The sequence below is a fragment of the Lutra lutra genome, chromosome 4 (assembly GCF_902655055.1).
Source record: "Lutra lutra chromosome 4, mLutLut1.2, whole genome shotgun sequence".
Taxonomy (NCBI): Eukaryota; Metazoa; Chordata; class Mammalia; order Carnivora; family Mustelidae; genus Lutra; species Lutra lutra.
In genome coordinates, this window is record NC_062281.1 from 474,683 (window position 1) to 493,671 (window position 18,989).

The 18,989-nt window shown below is 64.9% G+C and overlaps 2 protein-coding genes across 6 annotated transcripts in view; one reads left to right on the forward strand and one right to left on the reverse strand.

Moving 5' to 3' along the window:
* CPSF1 (cleavage and polyadenylation specific factor 1) lies at positions 1-13,286 on the forward strand. Its single transcript, XM_047725000.1, has 38 exons — positions 1-117; positions 199-356; positions 5,503-5,530; positions 5,623-5,765; positions 5,855-5,935; positions 6,025-6,176; positions 6,256-6,402; positions 6,508-6,647; positions 6,717-6,827; positions 6,908-7,001; positions 7,094-7,181; positions 7,260-7,379; positions 7,464-7,515; positions 7,602-7,696; positions 7,763-7,837; positions 7,964-8,044; positions 8,115-8,204; positions 8,379-8,489; positions 8,564-8,705; positions 8,778-8,956; positions 9,033-9,169; positions 9,254-9,428; positions 9,523-9,729; positions 9,806-9,895; positions 9,986-10,129; positions 10,201-10,353; positions 11,005-11,121; positions 11,201-11,291; positions 11,362-11,446; positions 11,532-11,673; positions 11,757-11,909; positions 11,983-12,159; positions 12,239-12,305; positions 12,384-12,431; positions 12,505-12,660; positions 12,752-12,881; positions 12,952-13,090; positions 13,168-13,286. The coding sequence occupies exons 2-38, from the start codon at positions 213-215 to the stop codon at positions 13,213-13,215; spliced, it is 4,332 nt and encodes a 1,443-aa protein (XP_047580956.1). The 5' UTR covers positions 1-117; positions 199-212; the 3' UTR covers positions 13,216-13,286.
* ADCK5 (aarF domain containing kinase 5) overlaps positions 13,272-18,989 on the reverse strand; it is a 19,677-nt gene continuing 13,959 nt past the window's right edge. For 3 of the 5 annotated variants that reach the window (XM_047725004.1, XM_047725006.1, XM_047725005.1), the window contains 12 exons: positions 15,846-15,921; positions 15,502-15,702; positions 15,266-15,406; positions 15,067-15,180; positions 14,821-14,952; positions 14,670-14,753; positions 14,504-14,585; positions 14,360-14,438; positions 14,175-14,266; positions 13,850-14,102; positions 13,632-13,748; positions 13,272-13,547 (listed from right to left, as the gene is read on the reverse strand). In XM_047725004.1, coding sequence (XP_047580960.1) covers positions 13,442-13,547; positions 13,632-13,748; positions 13,850-14,102; positions 14,175-14,266; positions 14,360-14,438; positions 14,504-14,585; positions 14,670-14,753; positions 14,821-14,952; positions 15,067-15,180; positions 15,266-15,406; positions 15,502-15,702; positions 15,846-15,921 — 1,477 coding nt within the window. In that variant the 3' untranslated portion in view covers positions 13,272-13,441. The remainder of the gene's footprint in view (positions 13,548-13,631; positions 13,749-13,849; positions 14,103-14,174; positions 14,267-14,359; positions 14,439-14,503; positions 14,586-14,669; positions 14,754-14,820; positions 14,953-15,066; positions 15,181-15,265; positions 15,407-15,501; positions 15,703-15,845; positions 15,922-18,989) is intronic. The other 2 variants (XM_047725008.1, XM_047725007.1) reach the window with 1 other exon arrangement.

Here is an 18,989-nt window from a genome sequence, read left to right on the forward strand (position 1 = left end):
GGCGGCGCAGCGCAGGCGCAGTAGCGGGCGCCCGGAACCACGGCGCTCGGCTTCCGGGGCCTCCCGGGCCTTGTCCGCCGCCGTCCCGTTCCCCCGCGAGCGAGCTCCAACTGCCAGGTGGGTGGCGGGCGGCGGGCGGCGGGCGGCGTGTGGCGCGTGGCGGCGGCCCGGCTCATGCTGTGGCCCGGCCCCGCGCAGCCCGGCTCGGCGCCATGTACGCCGTGTACAAGCAGGCGCACCCGCCCACCGGCCTGGAGTTCGCCATGTACTGCAACTTCTTCAGCAACAGCGAGCGCAACCTCGTGGTGGCCGGCACCTCGCAGCTCTACGTGTACCGCCTCAACCGCGACGCCGAGGTGGGTGCGGGCCGGGCCCGCCACGGTCCGCGATCCGCCAGCACCTGCCCGCGCGGGGGACGCGGGGGCCCCGAGGCCGAAGACCGCGCCGCCCCGACGCGCCCCGGCGAACCGGCGGGCAGAGCGCGGCACGTGCCGCCCGGGAGGTGGGGGCGGGGAGGCGGCGCTTTCCCGCGGGGCTCTCGGGCACGGCCTCCCCGGGCTGGAGACGCCGGCGGCCGGCGGAAGGACGGTCCTGGCCGGGGGGAGCCCGGCTGGGCCCCGACCGGGGGGCAGGCCCCCGACCGGAGGTCCCTCGAGTGCGGTGCGCCCGTCCGCAGCGGAAGCACAGCGGTGCTGTGGGCGCCGAGGGTGACCGGTCCGGGAGGGCTTGTTGCAGGAGCTGGGCCGGCGAGACTTCTCCAAGCGCGAGGATGGGGCCTGGAGGCGGTCGGGGCAGGGGCAGCGGCCAGGGCGCGGGCCGGAAGCGGTCGAGGGCGGAGAGGGGGCGCCGCGTGGTACTGGAGTGAAGGCGCACGGGTCGGGGAGGGGTGAACGGGAGCTGAGGCGGCGGCAGACGGGGTCAGAGGGGCACGCAGGAGGGGGCCGACCTCCCTGGCACCTGCTTCAGCGCAGCTGAGTCTGTGTTTGCTTGAAATGCGCGGACCGCCTCCCAAGAGCACGGGAAGAAGCGAGCGGAGCAGGCAGAGCCGGAGCGTCACAGCCGCTCTCTGACGGCGTGTTGTGAAAAACAGCCTTATTTTTAGCTGTTGTGGTAACGGCAGTTTTGAGGTCAGTATTTGGGATTTGCCCAAAGTTCAGTCAAAACTGAAAAAGATGTTGCAGATAAAAATGGGGCAGCCCCGCCGGCTCAGGCAAAGGAGCCAGGGGCTCTTGGTCCGGGTGGTGAGTTTGAGCCCCACACCGGGTGTCCAGACGTTGAAAATGAAAGAACGAATGTGTCTCTGTTGTCTGGGAGCATCTTTGCCGAACTCAGTGAGTGGACGCTGGTTTCTCCGGCCCGTCGTCCCGTACAGTTCCTTCTCCGATTCGGTGAACTCTGAGAGAGAGGTCGCAAGTGCGCTTTCATGATGTCGTCTGCAGGTGGGCTCAGTCGCTCCTTTTCTCCACAGGCGTGTTTGTGCAGAGGCCTCGTGAGGAAAGTGCTGGTGAGCACGACGGGCAGAGAGACCTGCGCTCGTGGTTCCAGGGCCCGTCGTGACGTGCCGTGGAAACCAGCGGAGCAGGGTGGGGGAGTGGGGGGCAGGAGTGCTGTGAAACTTTGCCTCTTTGCGAAGTTGAGTTTGGAGCAGGCAAGGACTGAGGTGCTGCAGAGAGAGCGAGCGAGAGCCGTGTGGGTGTCAGGCCGGTGACGGTGCTCGGCCAGTCCCAGCCAGGAGGGAGGTGCCTGGGTGGCTCAGGCGCTTAATTGTCCAGACTCTTGATTTGAGCTAAGGTCATGATCTCTGGATCGTGAGATGGAGCCCCACGTTGTCGGGCCCCGTGCTGGGTGTGGAGCCTGCTAGGGATTCTCTCCCTTTGCCCCCCCACAACCCCTACCCTCCCCCCCTTTTTTTTCTTTAAGATTTTATTTAGTTTTTCGATAGAGAACACGTGGGCAGTGTGAAGAGAGAGGGGGAAGCAGGCCCCCCGCTGAGCAGGGAGCCCGATGTCGGCTCGATCCCAGGACCCTGGGATCACGACCTGAGCTGAAGGCAGATGTTTCACCGACCGAGCCACCCAGGTGCCCCAAAACTTAGGAACAGCAGATAGTCTCTCCCAGTTTCTGAGGGTCAGGAAGCCAGGAGTGGCTTAGCTGGGCGGCTCGGCACAGGCTGCCAGGAGATTGGAGCGTCTGCTTCTCACAGTGCTGTTGGAGGCCTTCGTGTGGGACTCACCCCAGGGCAGCCTCCTGCAGAAGGAAGGCTGAGCGAGAAAGAGCAAGTCACCAAGGAGCACAGTGTCTTCGTGACCTGAGGGAGACATGGCACACGGCCCCCTCTGCCCCCTGGCACGGCTTGTGTGGACCAGCCCTAGCTAGGGCGTGAATCCTGGGAGCCCGTCTACACACAGATCTGGGTGCTGCTTCCACAGCCCACTGAGGTTGAGGGAAAGCTGGGGATAGGAGCCATGTTGAGCGGAGTCTGGGCTGGAGAGAAGAGGGACTCTTCAGACTCTGAACCTGGTTGGAATCACCCAGAAGATGGCTCCTTGGGGCTGTGGGTGCCCCAGGCTTGAGACATTAGGAAGAAGAGAAGAGGCCAAGGATTGCACTGTGGGAGGCGCAGCCACAGCCGGGGAGGCGGGTGGAGAGCCCACACCCAGGGGAGGCGGTGGCCTGGAGGCCTCAGGCTGTGTCCCCGGCTGCCAAGCCTCTGTGCCTGGAGACCTGCGGGCCCTGGTAGCTCTTACCCAGGCGGGGATGGGGGCCTGCAGGGTTTGGAGCCCATGGAGAAAGAGCATTGGTAACGTGAACATCTCCATAAAGATCGGCACCAAGGGAATCAAAGCAACAGCAGCAGCAGCGGAAGACGGTTCGAAAGATGGGAGCAGCGCGCAGCAGAGGGGTGTGCCGGCCTGGCTGCCGCCCCCGCCCGGGCCGCTGGAATGCAGGGGGCTTTGCTTACCTTCAGAGACCTGTAACACGTCCAAGCCCACGGCGCGGCTGCCGAGCTGAAGTCACGTGTTGGCTTCAGCTCAGTGTAGGAAAGTGTGCCGGCTCCTGAGTTGGAAAGTACGTGGGGCAGGAGATGGGGCTGATGGGGGGCAGCTGGAGAGCGTCTAGGCCGTCTGGTTTCTGCTGTGGAACCGCAGGTGCCTGCATTGGTGCGTGTCTTGGGAGTCTGGACAGAGCGCCCCATGGACTGAGGAGGTCCCTGGCCTGTGCTCCGTGAGGTCTGGGGTTCGACTCGGTGATTTGAGGGGCTGGAGGCAAGCTGGCCTGTCCCTCTCTGTCCCTCTCCCCTGCCCCACCCCCAGCTGGCTGGCTTGGTTTTCCTGGCCTCGAGAGAAAGGGGGAAGCTGCCAGTCCTCACCTGGACCACAGCCTGGGGCTACGGCACCAGTTCCATTCCCAGCCTGTTCGGAGCCACTGAAAGCCCAGACTCAGGAGAGGGGTGATGGGCCCCGTCTTGGGCGGTCTTGACTCCGTTGGAGGAGTCTCATGCAGGTGGCTCCTGTAGCTCACAGCTCAGCCCTGGTGACAGGAATGGGGGGGGCATAGAGCACAAAGCAGGTGGGCATGTGTGGGGGGTGGGCAGTGTGGCTGGGACCCCAGTCCTCTGGGTGAGGTGGGAAGCGAGGGCGGCTCGATCCGAGGTAGGACGTGCTGTTCGCAGAGCAGAGGAGCTGTGTTTGGGAGAGGGGTGAGGGCATGGCCTGGGGCAGTGGCAGGAGTGGAGCTGGGCAGCGGGAAAAACCCCTGTGACCTTTGGGGTTCATTGACATTAATGGAAATGCCAAGTAAACAGAGACTAGATCGTGGTTATGGGTGGCAAAGTCTCCATATTGTAGAGATGTCCGGCCCCTCAGGTTCGTCTGTAGAGTCCGTGTCTTTCAAAGTCGAAGTGGATTTCTCATTACACTGAGTGATTCAGTTCTCAGATGTACACGGAAGAGCCAGAGACGAAGCGCGTCCACGATAGCTTTAAAGATGAACAAGGTGGGACACGGGCCTTGTAGGACCCTCGAGAATTCTGTGTGTGTACACGCGCGTTGTAAAGCTGCGTTATTAGCGTGTATGAGACAGATTTAGAATGAGGTTCACTTTGGACTGTTTGGAACCGACATTCTTCTCATGGAATGTCCCACTGTATCTCCAGGACTCTTTCCCTTAAAACCCTTAATTTTCTTCCCTTTTTTTTCCCCTTAAGAATTTTATTTATCTGGGGCGCCTGGGTGGCTCAGTGGGTTGAGCCGCTGCCTTCGGCTCGGGTCGTGATCTCAGAGTCCTGGGATCGAGTCCTGCGTCGGGCTCTCCACTGAGCAGGGAGCCTGACATGGCTTAATTCCAGGACCCTGGGACCATGACCTGAGCCACCCAGGTGCCCCTATTACGTGCTTTTTTATATCTCTCAAAACAGTATGTTAAATTTTTCTCCTTAACCTTGATAGTTGGGTGTTCTCGTGCTGAACTTATTCGGCATTCCTGGGATGACTCAGTCTGGCTGTGCCGTGGTGTCCTTTTCCCACGTCGCTGGCTCATTTGCAGATACTGTGAGGAGTCGGCCTCGAGTCCGTCCCGTGTGCAGGATCGGTGTGGGGGGCCTAACCGCCCGCGGTGCCGTCAGCCCGAGACCAGGGTGGTTTTTGGTTTTATTTTGGTGTATTTGACGTTTTTTAAGTTTATCATTTTTGAAACATTTGGTAGAATTTCCTGCTGCAGTTCTCTGGCTCTTGAGTTTTGTTGTTGTGAAAATGTGTTAGGTGTTCGAGATGCCTTTTCTGTAACGAGTTAATTATGTTGTTTTTCTCAAGCAGCTCTTTTTTTTTTTAAAGATTTTATTTATTTATTTGACAGACAGAGATCACAAGTAAGCAGAGAGGCAGGCAGAGAGAGAGGAGGAAGCAGGCTCCCTGCTGAGCAGAAAGCCCGACGCGGGGCTTGAACCCAGGACCTGAGATCATGACCTGAGCTGAAGGCAGCGGCTTAACCCACTGAGCCACCCAGGCGCCCTCAAGCAGCTCTTTTTAGGGTGTTTTCCCCATAGCACAAGTGTGTTATGAAAAATGCCCTTTTTTTCTCATTATTAAACTTTCACGGGGTGCCTGGGAGGCTCAGTTGGTTGAGCGTCCGACTTGATTTTGGCTCAGGATCATGGGATGGACCCCGTGTCAGCTCCGTGCTCCATGCGGGATCTGCTCGACAGTCTCTCTGCGCCCCCGTCCCCTGTGCGCACACGAGGGAGGGGACTGTTGGCTGTCACGGATGCCGTGACCGGGGCTTTCTGAGAAGGCTGTGGCCACGCTGGGGACCGGGTGTGAGCGTGTTTGTGCACGTTGGGTTGGGCTGTGCCCAGCTGCCTCCTGAAGTGCCTGGAAACGTGGGCCGCACGGTGGTGAGGGTTTGGGCAGGGCTGGCCCTGTGTGGCCTTTTCTCCTTGTCCCCCAGTGAGGCGGGGCTGCCCCGTCTGTGGCTTCACCGCTCACCCTCCTCTTCCCCTCCCAGGCACCAAGCAAGAATGACAGGAGCACAGGTGAGCACAGGGGGGGCTGCCCTGGCCACAGGTCTGGGACTGTGGGGGCAGGGGTGTGGGCCTGGACCCGGACCCACCGGCCTGTCCCTCAGAGGGAAAGGCCCACCGGGAACACCGGGAGAAGCTGGAGCTGGTGGCTTCCTTCTCCTTCTTCGGCAACGTCATGTCTATGGCCAGTGTGCAGCTAGCTGGCGCCAAGCGGGACGCCCTGCTCCTGAGCTTTAAGGACGCCAAGGTAGGCGATAGGCCTGGGGGTGGGCGTCGGTGTGGGGGCCTGCCGGGCCGCGGGTTTGGCCACAGCTCCGACCTGTGGCCGCCTTCCAGCTCTCGGTGGTGGAGTATGACCCGGGCACCCATGACTTGAAGACCCTGTCTCTGCACTACTTTGAAGAGCCTGAGCTGCGGGTAGGGCTGGGCCACGCCCCCGTCCCCCAGCGCCTCCCCGCCCCTACCTCCTGTCCCCAGGCCTGCCTGATGATGCCCTCTGCCCCTAGGACGGGTTTGTGCAGAACGTGCACGCACCGCGGGTGCGGGTGGACCCCGACGGGCGCTGTGCCGCCATGCTTATCTACGGCTCGCGCCTGGTGGTGCTGCCCTTCCGCAGGGAGAGCCTGGCCGAGGAGCACGAGGGGCTGATGGGGGAGGGGTGAGTACTGTGGAGGGGGAGGGGCTGTGTGTGTGGCGTGCCCTGCTCCCGCTGCCTGCTGAAGCCTGTCGCACCCCAGGCAGAGGTCCAGCTTCCTGCCCAGCTACATCATCGACGTGCGGGCCCTGGACGAGAAGCTGCTCAACGTCGTGGACCTGCAGTTTCTGCACGGCTACTACGAGCCCACGCTGCTCATCCTCTTCGAGCCCAACCAGACCTGGCCGGGGTGAGGCTCGGAGCCGGGGCCTGCGGCTCAGGGCAGGGACCGGCCCCCCCCCCCCCCCCCCCCCCCCCGGCCCCGGCCCCGGCCGACCCAGCCGTCTGTCCGCAGGCGGGTGGCTGTGCGGCAGGACACGTGCTGCATCGTGGCCATTTCCCTGAACATCACACAGAAGGTCCACCCGGTCATCTGGTCCCTCACCAGCCTGCCCTTCGACTGCACCCAGGCCCTCGCCGTGCCCAAGCCCATAGGTGAGGACCGTGGCTGTGGGGGCCCGTGAGAGCATGTGGGGCCCCGCCCACCAGCGTGTCCCTCTCCAGGCGGGGTGGTGGTCTTCGCGGTCAACTCGCTGCTGTACCTGAACCAGAGCGTCCCCCCGTACGGCGTGGCTCTCAACGGCCTCACCACCGGCACCACTGCCTTTCCCCTTCGTGAGTGTGGGCAGGGGTGGGACCAGCGGGGGGGGGGGGCCTGGAAGACCTCGGCGTCCACCTGACTGCGCCCAGCACAGGCACCCAGGAGGGCGTGCGGATCACCCTCGACTGTGCGCAGGCAGCCTTCATCTCCTATGACAAGATGGTCATCTCCCTCAAGGGCGGTGAGATGTGCGTCTCCCCTCCGTGAGCCCTGCCCCTGCCCGGCACCCCCCCCCCCGCCCCCCGCTTGGCCCCCAGCTCAGCAGCCCCCCTCCTGGCAGCTACGTGCTGACACTCATCACCGACGGCATGCGCAGCGTCCGCGCCTTCCACTTCGACAAGGCCGCCGCCAGTGTGCTCACCACCAGCGTGAGTCCAGGGAGGGCCGGCGGGGAGAGGCCCTGGGGGCGGGCCTGGCCTCCCCCCTCACTGGCCGCCCACCTTCAGATGGTCACCATGGAGCCTGGTTACCTGTTCCTCGGCTCTCGCCTGGGCAACTCGCTCCTCCTCAAGTACACAGAGAAGCTGCAAGAGGCCCCGGCCGGCACCGTCCGGGAGGCCGACAAGGTGCGTCCGCGGAACCTGTCGGGACACGGGCCCCTGGGCAGGCTCTCCTCACAGGGCTGCTCACCGCCCCTTCCTGCCTGGCAGGACGAGCCCCCCTCGAAGAAGAAGCGAGTGGACTCCACAGTCAGCTGGTCAGGTGGGGATGGAGACCTGGGGCTGGAGGGGGCCGGCGGGGCCTGGGTGACCGGGGTGGGCTCACGCAGGGCCCCGTGTCCACCACAGGGGGCAAGTCCGCACCGCAGGACGAGGTGGATGAGATTGAAGTCTACGGCAGCGAGGCCCAGTCGGGCACACAGCTGGCCACTTACTCTTTCGAGGTGAGCTTGGGGCCCCGGGGGGGGGGCCTCCCACCCAGGCTGGCCTGAGCACGGCTGTGTCTGCAGGTCTGCGACAGCATCCTCAACATCGGACCCTGTGCCAACGCGGCCATGGGCGAGCCTGCCTTCCTCTCCGAAGAGGTGCCTTGGGGTGGAGGGGGTGGGCGGCACAGGGCACTGGAGCCTGTCCTTCCCGTCAGTCCCTGTGCAGGGCTATGGGGGTGTGGGGGGGCTGGGGCCCTGTCCTTATTCCCAGCTCCTGTGCAGTTTCAGAACAGCCCTGAGCCAGATCTGGAGATCGTGGTGTGCTCCGGCTATGGGAAGAATGGGGCCCTGTCCGTTCTACAGGTACGTGGGGGCAGGGGGTGCTGCCTCCTGGCAGGATCTGGGAGGACTGATACCTGCATTGTCACTCCAGAAGAGCATCCGGCCCCAGGTGGTGACAACCTTTGAACTTCCTGGCTGCTACGACATGTGGACAGTCGTCGCTCCCACGCGGAAGGAACAAGTAGGTCGACCCTCAGCTGGCCTGGAGGCCCTGGGTGGGGCAGGTGACCCAGGGCTGCCCTCCACATGGACTCAGCCTGAGCGTGCGGGCGGCCTGGGGGCAGTGGGGCCCAGGACCGGGCTCTGCTTGACAGCCTTGGCTAGGTGACGTGATTCCTGCTGTCCGTTGTCACAGGAGGAGACCCCCAAGGGGGAGGGGGCAGAGCAGGAGCCCAGCGCCCTTGAGGCAGATGATGACGGACGGAGACATGGGTTCCTTATCCTGAGCCGAGAAGACTCCACCATGGTGAGGGGTGGGGGTCCGGCAGCCTGGGGCGGGGTCCCGCTGTGGGGTGTGCCTTACCCCCCTGTTGCTCGCAGATCCTGCAGACAGGGCAAGAGATCATGGAGCTGGACACCAGTGGCTTTGCCACACAGGGCCCCACGGTCTTCGCTGGCAACATCGGGGACGGTCGCTACATTGTGCAGGTGTCGCCGCTTGGCATCCGCTTGTTGGAAGGAGGTAGGTGCGGCGGGCGGCGGGCGGCGGGCAGGGTGTGGGAGCCCGCGCGGCGCTGACCGTCCCTGCCCGCAGTGAGCCAGCTGCACTTCATCCCTGTGGACCTGGGCTCGCCCATCGTGCAGTGCGCCGTGGCCGACCCCTACGTGGTCATCATGAGTGCTGAGGGCCACGTCACCATGTTCCTGCTCAAGAGTGACTCGTATGGGGGCCGTCACCACCGCCTGGCGCTGCACAAGCCACCCCTGCACCACGTAAGCTCCCGGCCGTGCCCACAGCCTGCAGGCCCCTCCGCTCCTGCCGTGCTGAGCCCCTGCCCTGTCCCCGCAGCAGTCCAAGGTGATCACCCTGTGCGTGTACCGAGACGTCAGCGGCATGTTCACTACCGAGAGCCGCCTGGGCGGGGCCCGCGATGACCTGGGAGGCCGCAGTGGCTCCGAGGCCGAGGGGCAGGGCTCGGAAACCAGGTACGTGGGGGCAGCCGGGGCCTGGGCTGGGGTCAGGGGCCCTGTGGTGGGCCACATGTGACTCGTGTGCCTGCCTGTCTCTAGCCCCACCGTGGACGACGAGGAGGAGATGCTGTACGGGGACTCGGGCTCCCTCTTCAGCCCCAGCAAGGAGGAGGCCCGCAGGAGCAGCCAGCCCCCTGCGGACCGGGACCCCACCCCGTTCCGCGTCGAGCCCACCCACTGGTGCCTGCTGGTGAGGGAGAACGGAACCATGGAGGTGCGTGAGGCCCTGTGCCAGTGCGGGCCCCTGCCCCCCGCTTCCCGTGGCTTCCTGGGGCTTCCCGTGGCTGCTGACTCCGCTCCCCATGCAGATCTACCAGCTGCCTGACTGGAGGCTGGTGTTCCTGGTGAAGAACTTCCCCGTGGGGCAGCGGGTCCTGGTGGACAGCTCCTTCGGTCAGCCCACCACGCAGGGCGAGGCCCGAAAGGAGGAGGCCACGCGCCAGGGGGAGCTGCCGCTCGTCAAGGAGGTGCTACTGGTGGCGCTGGGGAGTCGTCAGAGCAGGCCCTACCTGCTGGTGAGTGCGGGCTGCGTGCCCTGTGGCGGCCCGGCCAGGTGCCCCCGTTCCCCTGCTGACCCTGTGCTGCCCCCAGGTGCACGTGGACCAGGAGCTGCTCATCTACGAGGCCTTCCCCCACGACTCCCAGCTTGGCCAGGGAAACCTCAAAGTCCGTTTCAAGAAGGTGCGGTGAGCGGGCCGAGCGGGGCGTCGGGTGGATGTGGAACGGGGTTGGGGGACACAACCCGGCCCTCGTGGCGCTCCACCCCTCCAGGTCCCTCACAACATCAACTTCCGGGAGAAGAAGCCAAAGCCGTCCAAGAAGAAAGCGGAGGGTGGCGGCGCGGAGGAGGGGGCTGGGGCCCGTGGCCGTGTGGCCCGGTTCCGGTACTTCGAGGACATCTATGGCTACTCAGGGGTAGGCGGGCGGCTCTGGGGGGCGCACGGGGAGGGGCAGATTGGGCAGCCCCTCACAGCGCCTGCCCTCAGGTCTTCATCTGTGGCCCCTCGCCTCACTGGCTCCTGGTGACGGGCCGGGGGGCCCTGCGGCTGCACCCCATGGGCATCGACGGTCCCATTGACTCCTTTGCCCCCTTCCACAACGTCAACTGCCCCCGAGGCTTCCTGTACTTCAACAGACAGGTAGGGGGACCCCAGGGCTCGTGCTGCCCCATGTTGCCCTGCCTGGGTCAGGAGGAGGTGCCGGGGACCCTGAGGGGCATCCAGCAGGTGGACAAGGCCAAGGTCGAAGAGGTGAGATGCGGAAAGGTTGGGGGACACGGCGGGCGGGAGTGGCGGCTGCAGCCCACGAGGCACCTGTTTTCGGGGCCAGCGCTGGTCACTGCTGTGCCCTTCAGGTGCTGGGACTCTGGCAAGGTGCTCACCCTCTCTGAGCCCCGTTTCCTCATCTGTGAGGCCGGTCTGAGGACCCGTGATGAGAACGGGGCAGGTGGTCTGGATGTGCACTTAGGGCACTGGCTGGGTCAGGGGCAGTAGGGGTCCCCTCGTCTGTCTGTACCGACTCCAGCATGGCTGGTATGTGGGTAACCTTTGCTGTGCGGCCTATGGCTTCCTCTGGGTCCCAACCATGTCTGTGGCCAGGGTCCCGGCCCGGCGTGAGCCCAGGAGAAAGGATGGGGGGCCGTGAAGCACGGGCCAGCAAGTCTCCGTCCCGTGCACACCCCGTTCTGGCAGAGCTGAGGGCTGGCGGTGTAGAGCCCTCGGGAGCCCAAGTTTGCCTGTCCTGCCCTTGGCGGGTGCCGGGCCTCACCAGCCCCTCCCCCCACCCGCCAGGGCGAGCTGAGGATCAGCGTCCTGCCCGCTTACTTGTCCTACGACGCCCCGTGGCCGGTCAGGAAGATCCCACTGCGCTGCACAGCCCACTACGTGGCTTACCATGTGGAGTCCAAGGTCTGACCCCATTGTCTTCGGGCCGGGGCCCCTCTGGGCACGGCTCCCCGGGCGCCTGTGACTCGCTCTGCCCTCTCAGGTCTATGCTGTCGCCACCAGCACCAACATGCCGTGCACCCGCATTCCGCGCATGACCGGCGAGGAGAAGGAGTTCGAGGCCATCGAGAGAGGTGCGTGATGCCCGGGGAGGGGCGGGCTGGCTGGGCTGCCCTCCCTGACCAGCACCCTGTGTCCTTGCAGACGACCGGTACGTCCACCCCCAGCAGGAGGCCTTCTCCATCCAGCTCATCTCCCCGGTCAGCTGGGAGGCCATCCCCAATGCCAGGTGGGGCTACCGGGCTGGGCTGGGCCGGGCCGGCCGGGTGGGGCCTGGCGGCCAGCGGGCGGCTTCCTCACCCCGCGTCTCGCAGGATCGAGCTGGAGGAGTGGGAGCACGTGACCTGCATGAAGACCGTGTCGCTGCGCAGCGAGGAGACCGTGTCAGGCCTCAAGGGCTACGTGGCCGCCGGGACCTGCCTCATGCAAGGGGAGGAGGTCACGTGCCGAGGGCGGGTAAGGGCCCGCCGGTGGGGGTGGGTGGCGCCTGGCAGCCCTGGCCCCTTCCCCGCACATCATCCTCCCCCCACACCCGGCAGATCCTGATCATGGACGTGATTGAGGTGGTGCCTGAGCCTGGCCAGCCCCTGACTAAGAACAAGTTCAAAGTCCTGTATGAGAAGGAGCAGAAGGGGCCGGTGACCGCCCTGTGTCACTGCAACGGCCACCTGGTGTCCGCCATTGGCCAGAAGGTCTGCGCTCTCCCTCCCGCCCTGGGGCCAGCCTGCGGCCTGTCCTCGTCACCTGCGGCCCCTGTCCCCCCAGATTTTCCTGTGGAGCCTGCGGGCCAGCGAGCTGACCGGCATGGCCTTCATCGACACGCAGCTCTACATCCACCAGATGATCAGCGTCAAGAACTTCATCCTGGCCGCGGACGTCATGAAAAGCATCTCGCTCCTGCGCTACCAGGAGGAGAGCAAGACGCTGAGCCTCGTGTCCAGGGTGCGTGCGCAGCCCCGCCGCGAGCCGGGCGGGGGCCGGCCGCGGCCCGCCCTGACGGCCCTCCCCTCCCCGTCCCCAGGACGCCAAGCCGCTGGAGGTGTACAGTGTGGACTTCATGGTGGACAACGCGCAGCTGGGCTTCCTGGGTGAGCGCAGGGCCCCGGGGACTCCGGGGCTCGCGGGCTTTGGGGCTGGCCAGGCTGACCCTGGGCTCTGCTCCGCAGTGTCCGACCGAGACCGCAACCTCATGGTGTACATGTACCTGCCGGAAGGTGAGTATGCCCCACCCCCATCCCCAGGGGGCTGTTGCCGGGCGGGCAGTGAGCGGAGCTCCCTCTGGCCCAGCCAAAGAGAGCTTCGGGGGCCTGCGCCTGCTGCGGCGCGCCGACTTCCATGTGGGCGCCCACGTGAACACCTTCTGGAGGACGCCGTGCCGCGGGGCCGCGGAGGGCCCCAGCAAGAAGTCGGTGGTGTGGGAGAACAAGCACATCACGTGGTTCGGTGAGTGCCGGCGTGAGCGACGGGCCTGGGGGGGGCGTGTGGTGTGTGCGGGTGGTGCCACGCCGGCCTGGCTCACACGGGGCCCCCGCAGCCACCCTGGACGGCGGCATCGGGCTGCTGCTGCCCATGCAGGAGAAGACCTACCGACGCCTGCTGATGCTGCAGAACGCGCTGACCACCATGCTGCCTCACCACGCCGGCCTCAACCCCAGGGCCTTCCGGTGCGTGTGCGCCCCCTGCCCACCGGGCCCCCGCCCCCGCCCCTGCCCTATAGCCTGCGCGTCCCCCCAGGCTGCTCCACGCGGACCGGCGCGCCCTGCAGAACGCTGTGCGCAACGTCCTGGACGGTGAGCTGCTCAACCGCTACTTGTACCTCAGCACCATGGAGCGCGGCGAGCTGGCCAAGAAGATCGGCACCACCCCGGACATCGTGAGCCCCCGCCCGCCCTACCCGGCCCAGCCATCCCACCCCGCGCACCCCCAGCCCACCAGCCCCTCTCTCTGCAGATCCTGGATGACCTGCTGGAGACCGACCGTGTCACCGCCCACTTCTAGATTCCCAGAGGCCGCCGCCCCCACCTCTTTTTGTACAAAACACGAGGAAAAAGATGTTTGGTTTGAGTAGAGCTTGTGGTCATTGTTGGGTCTCCTGGCCGGGCTGTGGTCTGAGCCCCGTGCTGCCCCCCGCTCACCTAGGGTACAGCATCTTCAGCGCCCCAGGTCTCGATCTGTGGGGCCAGATGCTGGACCAGCCCTGAGGGCCTCTCGGCCCCAGGACTGCCTAGGTCTCCAAGTACTGTGAGAGCCCCTGGGTCTCGGGCAGGAGGCCCAGCTGGACCAAGAGCCGAATAAGGAGGGCGGTGAGCTGCATCGACAGGGTCTCTAGCCTGCAAGGAAGGGCAGGGGGGTCAGGGGTGGGTGGGGAGCAGGTCTCGGCCACCCACCCTGGATGCCTGCCCCTCCTTTCTCACCTTAGGGCCACTTCAAACTTGAACATCTCCCAGATGACCTTGATGTGGCGCAGGACACTAGCCCCATAGACACTCTGGTACGCAGCACCTGCCAGGCGGCTCCAGCCCCTGACGGCGCTGCCCAGAGTCACAAGTCAGCCCAGCCTGGTCCCACTCTGGCCACTGCCTCCTGCCACGCCCCCACCACACCCCCAGGGCCTTGGCCAGCCGGCGCCCACCTCTTGGCCATGAGGAAGTAGCGGTCGACGGGGGTGCCCAGGGCGGTGTTGATGGCGCGCACGGTGTTGACGTTGCGCAGCACGAGCAGCATGGGCCGCGGCAGGGCCTTGAGCACACCCATGACGGCCTCGAAGCGCTCCTGCGCCATAGTCTGCATGTAGGCCGCCTCCTCGCGGCTCAGCAGGTGCGAGCGCCACAGCTGGCCCAGGCGCACGGGCCGCTGCATGAGCACCTCGGAGAAGAGGAGGTAGTCTGCAGGTGGGGGGTGAGCCGGGACGGATTGCCCCCCCCCGGGAGCTCCACACCCGCAGAGCCCGGCCTCACCTCGCACCCCAAGGGCCTCTGCGTGTGCCTTCATGGCCGCGTCGTCCCGGAGAATGATGGCCCGCCACAGCTGGCACAGGGCCGCCCGGTCCCTGTGGGAAGCCAGCAGTGAGGCCAGGCCCAGCCCCCCCCCCCCCCCCCCCCCGCCCCCGAACCATCTCCCTCCGGCTCCGTGGCTGGCTTACTTCTCGTCCAGAAACTGGTAGAGCCCGTGGTCCAGCAGCACCAGCTGTGCCTTCCCGTCCGGGCCTTTCCGCACCAGAACTAGGGACGCAGCTTGTCAGCTCCGACCCCCACCCTCCAACTCCCAGCCCTGGGCCCTTTCCTACCGTTGCCCGGGTGGGGGTCCGCGTGGATGAAGCCAGTGTAAAATATCTGCTCCGCGAAAGCCTGGATGAGCTTCTCTGCGATCTGGGGGGAGGTCGGGACCAGCCACTGCCACCGGGTACTTAGCACACGCCCCCCACCCCCGCCCACCTCGCCCACGGCACTCACGTCCTTCGCCGCCAGCCCCATGCCTTTGATTGCGTCCACATCGTTGACCTTGCAGCCGTCATAGAACTCGGCCGTCAGCACGCGCTGGGAGAGAGCAGGTGGCTGAGCTTGGCCGGGCTGCATGTGCCCACCCCGGAGGGGCCCAGCCCACCTTGCTGCACGCGTCCCAGTGCACACGGGGGACCACGACATAGCGGAAATGCCGCAGCTCCCGTGCACAGCGCTCGGCATTCCGGCCCTCGTTCTCGAAGTCCAGCTCCTGGGCCAGGGTGCCCTTCAGGTCCTGGGGGCCACACGGGCAGCTAAGGGTCCGGCTTGGGGACCGGCCCACCCCAGCATGGGGCGTGCAGGTCCCCCCCCCCCCCCGCGATCCAGCCCACCTCCAGGCAGTGCTGACCTGGAGGACCCAGCTGAAGCCAAAGCTGGGATGCATGAGCTCGACGAGCCGGAGCAGTAGCTCCAGCGTGCGAACATCCCCCTCGAAACGGTCCCGCAGGTCGATGTACTGCACCTGCGTTGGCGAGGTTTCGGGGAGGACCTGGGGCCGCTGGCACCACCCCAGACCCTGCCACAGTGCGGGACAGGCCCCAGCGTACCTTCACGGCCACCTCCGTGCCGTCGTGCAGCGTGGCTCGGTGTACCTGGGCCAGGCTCGCGGCGGCGACGGGCTGGTAGTCGAACTCCCGGAAGAGCTTGTGGGGCAGGGCCTGGAAGTCCTCGAGGAACAGCTCGTCCACCTGGCAGGGGGCGGGGGGTTCGCAGAACAGCCGGTGGAGCAGCGGCAGGGGAGGCTGCCAGACTGCCCAGCCCCCAACCCAAGAGCAGGGCTCACCTCCTGGAAGCCACGCGCGAGGGCCCGGTCCTCCAGCACACGCAGAGTCCTGATGTACTCCGGGGGCAGCAGGTGGTTGAAGGAGCACAGCCCCTGGCCCAGCTTCACGTAGAGGCCCCCATTGCTGATGGCCCCGGCGACCAGGGCGTCAGCCGCCCGCTGGTGACACGCAGACATCACCTCCAAGTACCCCGGGCTGTTCTGACCACAGGCATGGAGGGAAGGGATGGGGGCTGGCGGGCGCCGCCTCAGTGCTCCAGCACCCACCTTCATCTAGCGTGTCACGCCCCCCCCTTCCCCCAGCGAGAGGCCTTGCCCACTGTAGCTGGGGCGCGAGGACAAACCTCTTCCACCCCTCGCAGGACGACGTTTGTACACCACCAGTAGTCCAGGGAGATCTGCAGGCCGATCCTCAGAGACCTGTTGGCGGAAGGCGCGGGGCCTTGGAGCCATCCCGTCCCCGCCCCAGACCACTGGCCCCCAAACTGAGCAGGTGGCAGGGCTGCTGGGCTCCCCGGCGGGGCAGGGAGGGAGAGGACAGGCTCGCGTCCAGCTTCTTTCTCAGCACTGCCGGCCGGGCGGTCTCAGCTCCTGGTCTACACAACAGGCAGCCTGTGTCCACACCACTCCTGTGCCTGAACGTGCAGCAAGGAGCACCCGGGACAGACGGGAGTGGGGGGACGTTCAGGCCCGCACGACCAGGCGGGGCTTCTTCCTCATTCTCCCAGCACCTAGGACCTGTGCAGCGGTCGGTCACCAGCTCCCTTGTGCAGACACGGTGTTGCTCCAGGTGGGTCTGCACTGCCGGCCCAGCAGAGCCCCCATATGCACCTGCACTGCATATGTCCAAGGACAGCAGCCTCCCAGCAGCTGGATCCCAGGGCAGGGCTCCCAGTGCTCTCCACAGTCCTGGGGGCCTGGGCCCCTCCTTACGTTGGCAAGGGCAAGCACTCACTCCCGGTGGCCCGGGCTATAGACAGGCCGCTTGGGTCTGGAGAGGGAAGGAACCAGGGCTGAGTCCAGCCTCCAGCATCACAGACTGCAGACCCGCAGACCTTCATGAGAGGGGTGTTGGGCTCCTGTTCCTCAAGGAAGCAGCCCCGAGGAGACCCAGAAACACTGGTCAAGCCAAACCTCTTCTCTTCCTGCCTCCCACCACCTCCGCTACAGGAGGGCCGCAGCTGAAAGGCGGGAAGGAAAAAGCTGCTGGATTCTGGATGGGTCTGCCTCCCCGCTAGGGTAGAGGCTGCCCACCCCGCAGTCGTGGTGACTGAGCACGCTCAGTGTACAGGGCAGCCCGTGCCTTGTGCTTGCCACGCCGCACTCCCCAAACAGGCTCTGTCCCACTCACCCCCATCTGGACCCAGGGAGCAAACAGGACTGTCTGTGAAGAACGGGGTGCATGGCTGGCAGGGGAGCAAGGACACGAATTCTCTGAGCTCCCTAGAGATACAAAGCGGGCGGGGGGGGCGTCCCTCCTTCTTGAGTGATTCAGTCCAAAAGGCAATGCAAGGTCTGCAAAGGGGCAGGGTAGTTGCTACACTCGGTGACTGGCCAAACACGCTACCAAGGGAAGCCAAGGTCCCCCCAGCTGGAGAGAGGAGTTCTGGAAAGGGCGTGGATGAGAATGATCTCTGTACTGGGAAATACTGTGTGAATGCGAGGTGTGGTGTGGACGGCCGCAGACAGACACGTGGAAGCGCGTGCGCACAGCCCCGTGTCCGAACAGCTCCTCGCTCTCGTCTGCAGAAGAGCCTGGGAGCAGCGAGCACACCGCCACCCACCCACGGTCCTTAAGACCATGGAACCAGGCTCCCTGGAGAATGGCCGAGTCCAGGCCTGGGGAAGAACAAGACAGAGTGTCTGAGTGCGTGGAGGGACAGAATGCCCCAGAAGTGGAGACACTGCAAACGGACCCGGGGCGGGAGTCAGAATGACAGTCCGAAGACGTAACGCCAACGTCTAGGCTCAGGGTAGCGTCTCCAGCTCCACGGTTCGAGATGTTTTATAGTAAGATGCCAGAGACAAAACACCCCGCAGGGGCGCCAGGGGAGCTCAGAGGGTGAAGCCTCTGCCTTCGGCTCAGGTCATGATCTCAAGGTCCTGGGATCGAGCCCCGCATCGGGCTCCCTGCTCAGGGGGAGCCTGCTTCTCCCTCTCTCTGCCCGCCTGTGATCTGTCAGTCAAAGAAAACAAACTTGGAAATTAAGACAGGGTCACAAAGGCTAACCCGGAACAGTCAGCAACAAGAAAACAGCTGACGCTGACGGAGAGCAGCGGCCCGCACAATCCGTAAGAGACCCCCGAGTGCGGACGGATACAAGTAAGCGGGGAGAAGAGCGTGTTTCCTACCAGCAGGATGGCAGGTAGCAGCTGTGGAGCCACTGAGCGAGCAAAGCCACGACGTGGGGGCCGGGGTGGGAATGAACTCACTCGGAAGCCCTGGGAGGCACTGGGCCAGTGGGCGCAGGGACCACCTCGAACGTCGCTCCGAGAAGAGTGCCCCGGATGGACCGCCGCCCGGGGGCAGAACCACGGCAAACAGCACCAACTGAACCCGCCTGTGCGCCTCGCTCGGACCCAGACGGAGGAGCCCCTACAGAAGGGGTCACCAACATGCTTCCTGACAAAGTGGGACGGCAAGGATTTTGCTGAGCCCTAGGCCTGCCCCCCGCTGCTGCAGTGAAAGCTGGCAGCTGCCCGTGACACGCAGCGCGGACAAGACCACGAGCCCAAGGAAGCTTACGCATCCCGTGGCAGCAGCCAAGTCTGGCCACAGTTTGCTGACCCCCGTTGTCCAACATCACTGGCCTATGAGCCTCCCAAGGCGTCAAGGTCCCTGTGTGGTGAATAATTAACTTCAGCCAGAAGGGCCTGGCCTGTGCCCCAGCTCCTGGCAGGTGGTCTCTGAACCACCCCCATCTCCTGAGTGACAGGACTGTCTGGATTGGTGACGGGCAGGGACAGTGCACACTGACGATGCGCTCAGACCGCGAGAGATCAGCCCAGCTGGGGGCAGGGACGGGGACTGGACACAGTTCAGTCGGAGGCCCACGATTCAGTCTTGCCCGGAAGGAGGCTCCCGTGGAAACCACGCACACAAAGCTCCCAGAACCACCCGGGTGCACGGCAGCCTGTCAGCGACAGGGCAGGTCTCTGAGGATATGGAAACTCTGAATCTGGGGCTCTCCCTGTGCATCTCTTCCTTGGGCTCTTTCTGATTTGTCTCTTGTTTGCTGGGAGAACAGCTCAATCCAGAGTACGGCACTTTCCTGAGTCCTGTGATTCGGCCCAGGGAGCCATCAAAACTGACAGCCCTGGGCCCACATGGGGGTCTGGGGGGCCATGCCTGACCCCAGGTTTAGCCATAAGAACCAAGGAGACACTATTCTAGACCGCAGGAAATTAGAGGTGGGCCTGGTATGCGATCCTGGTGACAGGTAGATGAGCTTAGGAAGTTGGAGGCTCATAGCATACCAGTGTCCTGA